This window comes from Triturus cristatus, chromosome 7 (assembly GCF_964204655.1).
Source record: "Triturus cristatus chromosome 7, aTriCri1.1, whole genome shotgun sequence".
In the NCBI taxonomy this organism is placed as follows: Eukaryota; Metazoa; Chordata; class Amphibia; order Caudata; family Salamandridae; genus Triturus; species Triturus cristatus.
In genome coordinates this window covers 1,190,808,764-1,190,822,032 of record NC_140590.1, presented here as the reverse complement: position 1 = coordinate 1,190,822,032, position 13,269 = coordinate 1,190,808,764, and the positions used below count along the sequence as shown (strand labels likewise).

The window sequence follows — 13,269 nt, the reverse complement described above, 5'->3', positions numbered from 1 at the left end:
TTCTCCTTTTTAGGACTGATTTTAACCAGAGACTTTTGATTTTACTAAAATTATATGTAAAATATACTTCCATATAGGACTTTCAGACTGTTCTCTTCCATTGGTCTGTTATCGTATCCTTCATATTTTAATTCAGCCCACTACAGCATACAGCAAGTGGGGCAGCCCACATCATTTGTTGACTATTTTCTTTGTGTGTGACAGCATTCTGCCCTTTCACACACACAACATCCTCACACAACGTGTACTGGGAACTACTCTAGCAATGTGTGCTTTTGAGACCAAACCAATATTCTTGTTTATAGACATTTATTTTTGTTATATTCACGAGGGCACAAATAAAGTTTTAAAATAAAAAATAAATGACAAAAAAAGCATTTTCAAAGCCAGAGATAAAGTGTGCCGTTGCGGGACAGACAAAGACCGGCTTTGCCAATGCTGGCTTCCCTTTTGTAAGTGTAGGACAGCATTAGCAAAAACAACATATCGGGTGGCGACACTGAAAGGTGAGACCTAATAGGTTTGCCAATACGTGTTCTGAATAATCCCAACTTTGAATAAACCAGCTTTTATATATACTTACAACACTATTTGACAGTCCCTTTTAGCTTTTGGGTCTTTTTGCAGCCACTTATAGCATAAAGGGTGCCGAGCCACCATCAACCATATAAGCACTAACAGTGCAATGATTAATTTAGCTTGACCAACGTGGCAAGAAGGGTATACCAACGCCGGAAAATCACACGAGCAGCTATCATACATTTCTTGTCATCAAGGGACCTCTCAATCGACTTGTAGCCTTTTAGCACATATTACCAAACCGTGTTCAGCATAGGAAGTTGAAATGACATTTTCTCAGTGGCATCTTACTCTGATCAATAATTCATGAATAAGAGACATGTGTGTGTTATATGTCACAAGATGAGATTCAATGTATCTAGTTTTAAGACTTGATGAGCACTAAATGAAGGCTCCTTATTTCCCAGCTGCTCGGTATCGTACAGGAAAAACTATTCTTGTGCATGTGCCATGAGGTGGAGAGTAGAAGCAGGATCGTCTTGGTTCACGTGTTAATTTCTCCATATTTCTGTCAAGTTCAAATTATTCACTATAGTCTATTAGTTTAGCTAGAACTATCCAGGCATCTGTTTAGTATATACCTGGCCCCCTTCCACAGCATCATATAATGTACGTATTACACCAGCAGACTGAAGATTTCCTTGGAACAATTCGGGATGTACCAGCTTGTCCTAAATACCTACTTGCCTTTTGGCTCTCTGAATATTTTATCTGCCTTAAAATAAACTACAGGTACTATCTATGTTGGTCCTCCTCAGGATGATGAGGTAAACTCTTGTGCCAAAATGTTCCCCATTTTTACTGGCGCCTTTTAAGCTCTGCTGCAGTTAGATGAAGTTCCTGTATCATTGCTATTTAGGCACCTTTCCTATCTAAATAAGATGATATCCTCGGTCCTTTTATTACTCCATTTAGACTCTTAAAGTTCCATGATATGACCATAGCCATCATCAATAATGTGCTGTTAATTTCCTCTATCTATCAAATGTGTTGTTAGTTTTCCAGGTGTTGCTGTGTGTGGGTCCCCATCGTTTCCTTTTGTACGTTTACCCACTTCCCTCCAGTGGGGTAGGCTCCAACTTGCCCTCACAGTGGGTACAGTAAGTGCCACTTGCCCCTCCCTTATTTCACAAGTGAGTTATGCTATTTGCATAGGTGGTTGGTTTGCATCTGTTCGCCCTTACAAAGAGGATGCAAATGCCAGTCAAAGTAACTAAACTCTTTCCACTACTCTTGACAGCTGTATGATTTAACCAGGATTCTGTGGGCCGTCCTCTAAGGTCTGACCTCTCACCTAGTCTTATGTGGCATTATGAGGGTGCCCAATGAATCCAGTGTAAAGTAAACAGTCTCTGAGATGCTATTTACATGCATTACATTTAAAAATAAAGCATACATTGGTATACTGCTGTTACTAATATATAGATTTGATCCTAGGTATTTGACATAGGTCCTTGCTTCTCTCATGGTTTCATTGGGGAGGAGGACATATATGTTTAAAGAAGAAATTGACTGATCTGGGAGGAGATGAAAGTGGGGCAGCAAAAGAGGGGCAGGGAATGAAAGGCAAACAGATTTTTTCAAAGCAAGACAAATTGAAGTTAGGTGTGAAGTTAGGACTATTAAGTATCAACCTTCACCTCTTGCACCCCCCAACACGCCGCTTGCAATCACCACCGCACCACATCTGCACCTATTGTGATTCTTATTCAAGACTAGGCTCACAGTTATGTTCTTGTTCCATGGTTTATACTTCCACAGTGCTATAACCAAATGCAACTTCCAGGCTATATTCCACGCACAATAACATAAGTGAGATTTGTTATTGTGTTAACGCCACTGTAAACGTTACAAAAACCCAATAAAGATGCCTGGAAATAAATTAACCTTCATGTCACATGAATGAAACAAACTTATTAGGATTGACTATATAACAAATGCAATAATCACATTTGAAATTAAAATTAAAAAACAGAACCTGTATTGAAAATATACAAACTCAATCACATCGTCACCAACCAAGAGGCGCCTTTTTGGTGTCATACTTCATCTCCACAATCCTGTCCTCCATAGCTTGGACGTTACAGATGAGGTTAAGTAAGTCCTGAACACGAGTGTCCAGTTTAGAGGTTGGCTTTGGAGCAGAATCGACTTCAGTTTCTACCTTCACTTTTTCATCATCCTAAAAACAAAAACATAACATCATTAAGCACTAAACAACTACCAACAAAAGCACAATTAATCACTATGCTGCATTGTATCCTGCAAAGAGAACTGAATTATTCATTAATTTCACACAATTTAGAGAATAATTCTTAAAGACAAGAGTATGGTAATGATGAAGAGGTGTTCGGTATTCACTAGATACAGTGTTGAGAGGCAAGCTTGAGCAGTACTCCATCTATGACATATGGAAAGCCGGGAGAGGAAATTGCAGTCTTTCTAAATGTGAAAGAAGCAGTGGCGAGAGACCAAGGTGTGCTGCACTGCAATGAATGACTGTAAAAGGAGAGACTACACAAAAGCAGTCTGGAGAGTATATGCTAGATGCATGCAGATATGTACTGGTAAGTAGTGCAACACAGGCCTTTTTTTAATACATTACCTCAGTATTCGGCTTATAGTCCATTTTTAGTAGATCATACTTTCCAGGAACCTTTTCAAAGAAATCCCTACCATACCAGTCATTGTGAGTTTTGTCAAGAAACCTGAAATAAATTACAAAAAAAAGTTCAGACAACTCTTTCTGCACTGCTCACATAACTTACTGAAAGCAAATATAGTAATTAAAAACGGTGGTATATGTCCTTGTTCAGTGGGAGCACCATATAATAGATAAGAGGTAGATAACTGGGTGGCGTTTAGCAAATAACTGGAGCTGTCGTGTCAAAATTAGAGGATGCTGGCTTAAGGCCATGTCAAGTATGACACCTATCTCCAGTAAGTGCTACAAAACTGGCCTCTTTGCCTACCAGTGCTGGCTGGGCAAATCATGAAGAATTACGGCACAAACCCAGGCACCTTCCAATTCCAACCTGAAGTCATTGCCTACTTGCAATTAAAAAGATCCTGCAACTCTACCATACAAAAACCAGCCAGAACTGGCTACAATAAACGATGATACTTAACACAGAACTAAACTTTAAAAGCACCACATCTCAGGAAACAAAGAGAATGCTTTCGATGGATGGAAATTATTGTTGGATTCTCATAAACAAGTATAACCATTGCAAGCTTAGACTGTGTGATATGCAGATTCATAAATGCGGACAGAAATGTGGGTGCTTAACAGAGTACAGTACAAATGTAAACACACTTTGCAGACAAGGATCCAGAAGAAATCTAGATTATTTATTATGAGATATAAAATACTTGTGTGGTTTAGAAGTTGGCATTGGATATTGACACAGATGTGTCTTTTGCAGCTGGATTGTCATTTAGCACATTGCCTGAAACTTCTAAAAAAGGTAATCCTGTCTTCGGAGTCACAGCGAGATATAGATCACGTGCTTAGCAAGTAAACGTTAATTTAAGTTTAAACTGCTTTGAGCCATTAAACAAAAACTATACACAGTTAGCAAACCCCACATCTTCAGGAACAATCTAGCAGCCACTAATAGCCCCTTTGAAAGCCATTTTGAACTTTGCCATCTAAACTTTACAGAGAATTCAACTCAGTCCTATTGATCCATTATTTCAAATATGGGAAGGTTGGAGGCAGAGCGCTAAAACAGAAAAAAATAAAAGGAACACAATTCAAGCTATAGACTGGGAATCTTACAAGTCCTTATTTTTACAATATTTCAGGTCTAGGATGCTTACAGGAGCGGGTAAACGAGTGTCTATGTCTGGAAAGGAAACACAAATTGAGACAGGCTTATGATCACTCAGATTAGAGGAAAGAGTTTAAGAGTCCGACACCAATGGGGCTAAAAAGAACAGAACAAAATAAAATCAATGGCTGAACTACCTCCTCTACCTGTGAAGGTTGGAGGAGGTACTATGCCATACTTAAAGTCCATATTAATTTATACATTGTATTTACGTATGTGTTTCAGAACTTCCCCATAAGGATTATGACGAAAATTAGATACATCATCACCCCGCCAGTTTATAAAGCCACATACACCGTCCCCTGGTAGGGGGCATATTGAAATATTAAAGTCTCCTGACCAGATAATGGTTACCCTTTCCATACTGCCCTCTATAAAATTTGAGATAAGACTATTCAATTCCCGTAACAATTCCACTGGATAATATAAAAAGAAATTAAAATAAAAGTTAATCAAGGAAGGATAGAAAAAAAAAAAGGCTCAAAACCCAGATCTGATACCAGGAAGTAGACTTTAAAACAGCTATTTTTGTAATTTTTAACTTCAGGGAAATAATCACTCCTAACTCACCCTTAGGGCAATCGGACATGGCTGGTATGGTAGCGACACAAAAAGACTAGTAACCATTTACATAAAAACTGTTTGAAACCCAAGTTTCTTGGCAGCACACCACATCGAACTGATTAACAATTCCCAACCAGTCCACATTCCGCAGTTTTTTTAGTAATGCCCGCACCATTCCACAATAAGATGCGTAACCCGCCAGCCCTGGTTACCATGGAAGAAGTGGGGTCATTATGTCCTGCGGAACATGCTCAATTGAGAGAACTAGGTCCGTCATGTGAGCGGTCATGGGGCTCGGAGAAGAAAGTCTATCACTGTCCGAGAGACTGGATAATGGGGCAAACCGATTTGAATGTGTAAAAGAAAGGAGTAGTTTCTTTTCTGTAACTCCAGTTCTGTAGTAGGGGTATCTCTGTTATAGTCATAATATAGAGAATAGTCCCGCCCATGTGCGCGGACCCCGGAGCAATAAAAATAATCTCTTAAATTGTCAAGCCATGCAGACCTGCATCTACACTTAAGAGAGAATTTCAAAGACAGATAATGCAGCCTATATCCACAGGCTACACTGTCCAGTACTTCAACTAGAAAGAATTCCACCAGCAACCACCAACAGCACTGCCTGTCCAGCTTTTTCCATAGAGAAAAACCTGCCTCTTCCAGCAAAAGCCTCTGGAATGATAGAGAGGAAGGAATGGACAGACAAGCCCCATAGGCTGCCATTATGTGGCTCAGAACAGGATACTGTGCCTTTAAGAAAACTTTCCAGAACTTTTCCAGTATCCCAGAATGCACAGCAGGTCCCTTTTACTTTCAGTTCTTTTTTCCGGCTCCTGCTAGCAGGACCCTGGAGCATTGAGCTCTCCCTTTTCAAGGGTTTATTGGCTTTTTGTCAATTTTTCAAGTGTTTTAGTGTTGGGACTTCCTTCTGGTGCTGTCAACATGCCTGGCTTGTTCGACAAGTGCCCAGAGTGCGACAGGAAGAAGGCTAAGTCAGACCCTCACAAGGTCTGTATAGGCTGCCTTCCCCAGTCCCATGTACCTGAAGAGTGTGATATCTGCCACTCGTTGTTCACCTTCCCCCTAGGGCTCTGGGGAGAAGCGACGTCGACGTCGAGGAATCTGCCGTCGACGACTTCGGCATCATGAAGCTGTATCACTAATAGTGTCGTTGTGGTCCTTTTACTGTTTCCAGTCTTAATCATTAGTTGTCAGTAGGTTAATGAAACAAGTTACTGCGGCTAGGAAATGGGACTTAAAGGAAGGCCTAAAAATGTACCATATAAATGTTTCAACGTTTTCATGCCAATCGATTGGGGATATCAACACATATAAAAGAAATAAATTCTAAGCCCCTGACACATAAGTGTAGAGGGAAACCACACAGTACAGAGAGTCAGCCATACCGAAGAGCAGCATGCCAAGTGAAAAACGTACTTCTTTTCAAAGATTTGCTTTGCTTTTGCCAGGTCTGATCCACATGCCACAAGTGAATTCTGACCAACTTTCCCAACTGACAGAGACAACAAAAAAGAAAAAGGAAGGTTACAGATAAGATATTACAAATGTATTAAAAATAGTATCTGTAGCAACAGTTCTAATTTTACAGATCTTTAATCATGATCAATTATGTGTCCAAACGTGAAAGTCCCAGAGAGGGGGCATACATGGTTGCTAGGATACATACAGCTTATGGCAATAGTATTACAAATTCTCCTCTATTAAGGATTGGACTTTTAACTAGTAAGTAACAGTTGATTTTCGACTTAACAGGATAATCACAACATTTTCAAAAACGATTTTGGGGCACAAAGGCAAATGGAAAAACAAATAGTGAAGGAACGAATAAGCTATTGAAGGACAGAAAAGTTGCAGACTATAATTGGCGGCAAAGACGAAAAAACATACGAGCAAAATACACAAAACTAAAACCTGAATAATGTGTGAATTTGCAAGCAAAAGCCAAGCACAAGGCATGCCAATATAACCCAGTTGGCTGGTGAGAGACAAGGTATAGCATTGCATTCCTTTGAAAAAGGACAAGAACAGCTTCTTAAAATAATCCTAGCCCTACTAACAGTCTACTTCTTCTTTTAGAAGACATTCATACTTTTCAGCTACTGCTTAAGTAGTGCTGGTATTATGTTTTCATATTCTGACACAATGCATTGCTTCATCTTTTTAAGACACAATCCAAACCATCAGCCTGCCCCACCCATCTCGACCACATATACGTGGCCAAGTTTACCTCTTCCCCATCTCATCCACACGCTGAAGCTTTTCTGGCAATCATCCTCGAGTAACTGAACGAGGTAGTATTTGTTGTTGTTGAACTGAAGATTAGTCTGTATGATAAAAATAAAATGAGATAAATAAATTAAATTTTACATCTGCATTTCATAAGCTTCAATTATCAGATGATATTTATGGTGTATTTGCTTCCGTTATCAAATGACGTAAAGGCGCTGAATGGCCACTAACTAAACTATGCATTCAGTGCTACATATGCAGCTAGTCATCAGCATGCACCAAACTCCTTAAAAACCTGATTCCCATCTCAAGTAGAAAGGGCAGAACTTCACATTCTTCTGTCTGGATAGATGGGTGAACTTTTCGCATTCGGCCAAAAGGGTCTCCCATTTCCCATTGTAGCACATGTTGTATTGGCTTTAAAAGTACAAATTTCGAGTGTCACGGTGCGAAAAGACACTCCTTGTTAGGTATACGGATGTCTTTTACAGGCAGCATATCCTAACAAAAGTTAAGCTAAAAGGATACATATGTACAAGGGGTCCAAATTTAACTTTTTCCAGATGCAAATAGTTTTATAGAGAGAAGATGAAAAGCAGGAACTGATAACATTTTAGTCCACAGAAGAAAGTCAGGAATATTTTTTTTTAGGCGAGATTAAGAGTTGGCTGGGCTGATACGATCAATCTTTTCTGTGATGTTGATCAGACTGGCTCTTTAATGGCTGCTGGCAGGAAAGAGGCAAGGGTGTTGAGAAGGGCCAAAAAGGCAGCGCAGGTAGATGTTTGAAGTAGGTGCACCGTTCTTTGTTTCTTCAAGTCAGTATTTTATTGAGATCTATTGAAACATGACCAGAAACCTACATTTGGGGCCATACACTATATGAAATGTTGAGAAAAATGTGGGTTCCTGCGTGTGAAAATAACCATAAGTGAAACTGAAAAGAAAGTGCATCCTAATCGTATAGATGCCACTTCCCACAAGAAATGTTTGAAATAGTCTACTTACCTTTGCTTTCCATATCATAAGGCATCCATAAATAATCTATGGGTACACCTCAAGTAGAGAGTATATGAATTTGTAAAAGGGTATATAAAAACTTAAAATAACAAAATACGATTAGGACCTCCAATAATAAATAATTTGCATCAACGAGTTAACAGGCAACTGGCACAGAAAAATAACATCCTTGTTGGGTTTTTGCTTAAAAAGGGTGGAGAATAATTAGAATATCCAGAAAAGAAAAACACTTTGGCCCATCTCCAGAGTTCTTACGTATTTCTATAGTGCTAACCTTGCCACAGACAAGCAACAAGGCAACAAGCAATAGTAGAGGTAGCTGGCTTTACTGATGCTCTTTTCATAAGTAACATCAAAGTCCAACTCCTCGGTGTTCCCTTCATTGTGTGTGCCATCTCTAACAACTGTGCCTGCTTCATCCGTGTCCCCCATTCCGTAGTCCTTATTTACAAACTAAATTATATACTATAAATTGCAGGGGAAGTTTGCAGTGTTTTATGGTTCAAGCATGCGGCACACTCAATAAGCAGGTGTCGCGCCTCTTGATTGAAATCGCTTTCAATCATGTGGGTGTGCTGGATCTCAAACCTTGGGATTTACGTCAGCGATTACTCTAGAGTGTTGGTGGCGAGATACGTTCAGTGTGGTTTGTCAGCTGCTCCACAAAGTCATTCAGGGACACCCTAATACTATGTAGTCGCCTCTGTGTGGGTTTCACCTCTTCTACTGCTGTTCAGCCAGGGGAGCACTGTGCCAAAATAGACACAAGGCCTCCTGTGCACCCTTTCTGCCAGGTCTAGGTTTCACAGCTTGCAAACGCAGTATGAAGTATATGAAATGTTGAAAGGAAATTAGCTGACCTGTAAAATGTTTGCATTTTGAATAGTATAATTTTTTTCTAAAAATATTTGCCTGTATCCACATTCATTTTCAAAGTTAACCAGTGAAATAATTGACGTGTGTGGCTGGGCTTTTCTAATGACGTGCAGGCCCAGTTGTATGACGAACATAAGCATACAAACACCTTAAAGTGTGCATTAAAAAGGTTTATGCTATAGCAGACTACTGCTTTGAATGGCGATAATAGCTAAAGAGAGTGTGTGAAATTGCCACATTATTTTATAAGCAGGATGACAGCCATATTACTAAAAAACACACACAGAAATGCAAGAAAAAGGAAACACTCGTTCAGAGAGTTGTGAGTAATAAGTAACCTTTTCAAGGTTGTCCGGCTACGCATAAGGCTAATGTGGAAGAATGTTTTGATACAATTAATTGCCTTTTGGATAGGTCACTAAACGATCACACAGTGGTGGGAATACACAGTAATTCCATCTCTTCCTCCTTTTGCATACAGAACCATTTGAGAGAAAGGTGTATTGCGACCTTCGACAAAAGAGGGGCACACAGAAGACAGGGTGCTTGGGGGAAATGCCGAAGAGCTGATATCCAACTACAGGCCTGGGAGCTTTCGACAGGCAAGCATGCATGCATGGATAATAAGGTAGTGAAGGAAAATACTAGCCATTCAGCCAATACCTTCTCAATGAGGCAGATAATATAGACATGGGCGTTAGGAAGAGTTTAGGACAGGTCAATCATTATAGATAGTAGGGAAGTGCAATATAAAATGCTTTGAGTTTGTCTAATCTTTATCTTCTTTTATATCATGGCTGTTGAGAATAAAATAATTGCCATCACTCTGATGCACAAGGTCTGTGTTCCGAATGTGCATAATAACCAATCATTATTAAACAGTAACTGGTGTGTGTACTTGCTGTTTACAGAGGTTTGGGTGGGAGTCCACACTTCTGCAAATCACCCCTGCAGATGGGAGTTTTTCAGGCAGGGTGATCTGACTCAGATAAGCCTCACTCGTCTAACAGAAGTGAGGGAAACACCGGTCTGTTTTCTTTTTCCCCACTATGATAAGCAGGATCCCCTTAGGGCGGATGAAATCTTTTCGGGTGTGCCCTTCAATTTGTCAGGTTCACGGGAAATCTTTTCGGGTGTGCCCTTCAATTTGTCAGGTTCACGGCACTGACAGACTCATCTTCTCTTACTGTTACTCTGACAAGCCCTTTAATCTCCTTCTCTTCAGATGCAAGCTCCAAAGACTTGATTCTTTGCTGCCAGATAGTGCCCTCCATAGTGTTGACTTTGGACTGTACATTCAAGATAGCTGTGTTCAGCAAAAAGAACTTTGCATCTATTCCAGCAGGGGTCTTGCACATCTCTTGTTGTATCTCCATTATCAGGTGTGCGGAGGACAATGTTGGTCCTGAGGGCTCATCTGTAGAGGAATCTTCCTCTCAGCTACCTTTTTTTGTGAGAAAGAAATCAGACCATCCATGCTCCCATCTGCGTTTTGGGACAGGTAGTCATAGAAATGGATTTGTTATATGAAATCAAACTAACAATCCCCATTGTTCTGATATCAGTATGCCACTTCTAGGTATTTCTTTATGCTCCTTGCACTATGATCTCCCTAGGGTCTCCACCTGAATCCAAAATGGCTTCTGTGTACATGGCTACCGGCTTCCCAGGGAAGTCTGACTTAAAGATGGCGTCCTCCTTTTGGCCACCATCCCCAAGTTCCAATTGCTATAGTGTGCCGACACAGTTCCTGACGGTTCACTTGACCTGTCAGACTATCTCTGCAACATGATCTGAATTTCACACGTCTTTCTAGCAGCTTTTAGTATGGGGCAGAGCTTTCTGCCGACACTGGGGTAGGAGGCTGAGCAGAATTGCTAAAGTGCAAAAACCACACCAATGACAGGATGGACCTCACTGTAGGAGGCTGCAGCGGTTCAGTTTTGCTACCAGCATCTCAAGCATCACAAATGTTGTTATACTCGGGGGCCAGTCTCGCCAGCATTCTATCCTGTAAACCTGGGAGATTGAAAGAGAAGCTGTCATCTTTCTACACTGTAAACACCCACTCCCAATTTCAATGCCTTAAACAGAGGAAGAGCAGGGATGTTTGCTTTAAGCTAAAGGTTTAAAGTATTGAGGAAAAAACATATCCCACTTACTCTCAGCTAATTTTATCCCAGTTTATCGGAGAGATGTCATTTAGTTTACGAGCTGTAAACTAAGCTACTTTTATCCCAGTTTATCGGGGAGATGTCATTTAGTTTGCAGCAAGAGCTGGAACTAAGCTACTTTTATCCCAGTTTATCGGAGAGATGTCATTTAGTTTGCAGCAAGAGCTGTAACTAACTGTGTGGCAAGTGAAAACTAAGGCAGAGTTAAACAGAGGTGAAAATGTGTGTACATTTTTTTTATTGTAATTGCGATTTCTATTTCCACGCAAAAAAACGTTAAGGGAAATACCTGGCATACTTAATTACACCACACTTAAAGTAAGCTTGTGATTGGCAATTAAAATGCATTACATTTACTGAGGAAGGCCTTCTATCTAATATAGGTTTTGTATTAACCAATTTTGTTTTAGCAAAGTAATGACAACATCGCTAGCTGACACTAAGCTGCAAAGGCAGACCTAAAAACAAGGGGCTGATGGCATGTAGTTAGCAAATTTAAAAAACACAATGTTCTGAGTTTTCAACAAGTAGTTTAGTTAGCCCCTTTAAGTATGGCAGCTCGTGTAATCTGGAACTGTAAGAATACATATTCAGACAGAGAAATAGCCAGAATGTGGATTCACAAACTACATTCAATAATTTTAAATAAATCTCAACCAATACATATACTATGTGGGGACAAAGACGGTAAAATCTTCAACAGACAAGGGAGCTAATGGCAAAACAGATTGTGCAATAGTGAGAATATCTTATTGTGAAATTTCAAGAAGCGGGGATAGAGAGGAACTGTTTGGTTTTAAAAAGTTCTTTGAGGAAAAGTAAAAGCTGTATTATACAATATGCTTTTAAACAACAGAAGATCAAAATATGAAAAGGGAAAAGAAATCTGCTGATAAATTACCAGCATAGGTGTTGGGTTGTAGTTGAAGAAAACGTCATATTTCCACAAGGAGTGGCTGTGTCCGTATCTGTTAAAACTATGAACCCACAATTAAGTGTGGTTTGTTAGACCTGGTCACATTTTTCGACTTTGTGCCACTCAATTGATTGAAAACAATAGAAAAGGCTATCACCTACAAAAAGCAAAATTTATAATCTGGTCTCCATAATATCCTATACCTTAGCAGTTGTCCAGAAGTTAGGCAATCCATGTTTATGATTTGCCTACAGCTTAGGAAAGCCTACATCTAAGATCTTAGTGCTTCTGACCAATTTCCTCTTTGGATGTGTCAGAAAACATTAATTTGCTATTAAATTAAAGGCAGATAACAATTACATTAAATAAAAACAAATAAAAATATTAAGACAGGAATCTACTTCATCCCTCAAAATGACGTCCTAAAGTGCAGTGGATCTTAAGTAGTAGCATACAATTGTTTTAAATATATATATTTTTATTACGTTTATTCATACAACATGTTACACATCATGAATTCCAATTAACTTGTACATGCCCAGGGGTAGACAGGATCCAGATGGGGGGAAACTATCTTGAACACTGCCATTATACGGTTTCACAACATGTAGGATTCAATATATTAAGAAAAGCTACAATGTAGTGACCTGGCTACTATTGGGGGTTTCTCAACATACTATATTTACACTCATTGTAGGAACATAAAACTCCTCTGCATGGTTAAAGACGTGTACTGCTGCCCTAAGTGACCAACTGTAATTTTGTCTAGATTCCAAATGCTGTTTTTTGTCATAGGTAAACATGGATCATACATGTGGAAGATAACATAGGCCTGATTGCAGTCTTGTTGGACTAGGAGGAGCGCCCAAAGCGCTACCTTTATAGTTCTGGAAGCCTACCACCTTCACCTACAGTTAAGCAGCACAAGTGTGGAAGTGGCAGCATACCATATATTGATCAGTGGTAGTGTACAGACTGGCCCCTTTAACCCTGTCACTGGAGTGAGGCCTAAATGCTCACAAAACTTTTGTTTAAAGTTCCAATGCTGTGTGTGCAA

General features: G+C 39.7%; 1 protein-coding gene across 3 annotated transcripts in view; it reads right to left on the bottom strand.

The window, feature by feature from the left end:
* PARP2 (poly(ADP-ribose) polymerase 2) overlaps positions 1 to 13,269 on the bottom strand; it is a 402,899-nt gene that overhangs the window by 147,999 nt on the left and 241,631 nt on the right. For all 3 annotated transcript variants that reach the window (XM_085618532.1, XM_085618533.1, XM_085618534.1), the window contains 4 exons: positions 7,225 to 7,321; positions 6,414 to 6,489; positions 3,185 to 3,287; positions 2,599 to 2,761 (listed from right to left, as the gene is read on the bottom strand). In XM_085618532.1, coding sequence (XP_085474658.1) covers positions 2,599 to 2,761; positions 3,185 to 3,287; positions 6,414 to 6,489; positions 7,225 to 7,321 — 439 coding nt within the window. The remainder of the gene's footprint in view (positions 1 to 2,598; positions 2,762 to 3,184; positions 3,288 to 6,413; positions 6,490 to 7,224; positions 7,322 to 13,269) is intronic.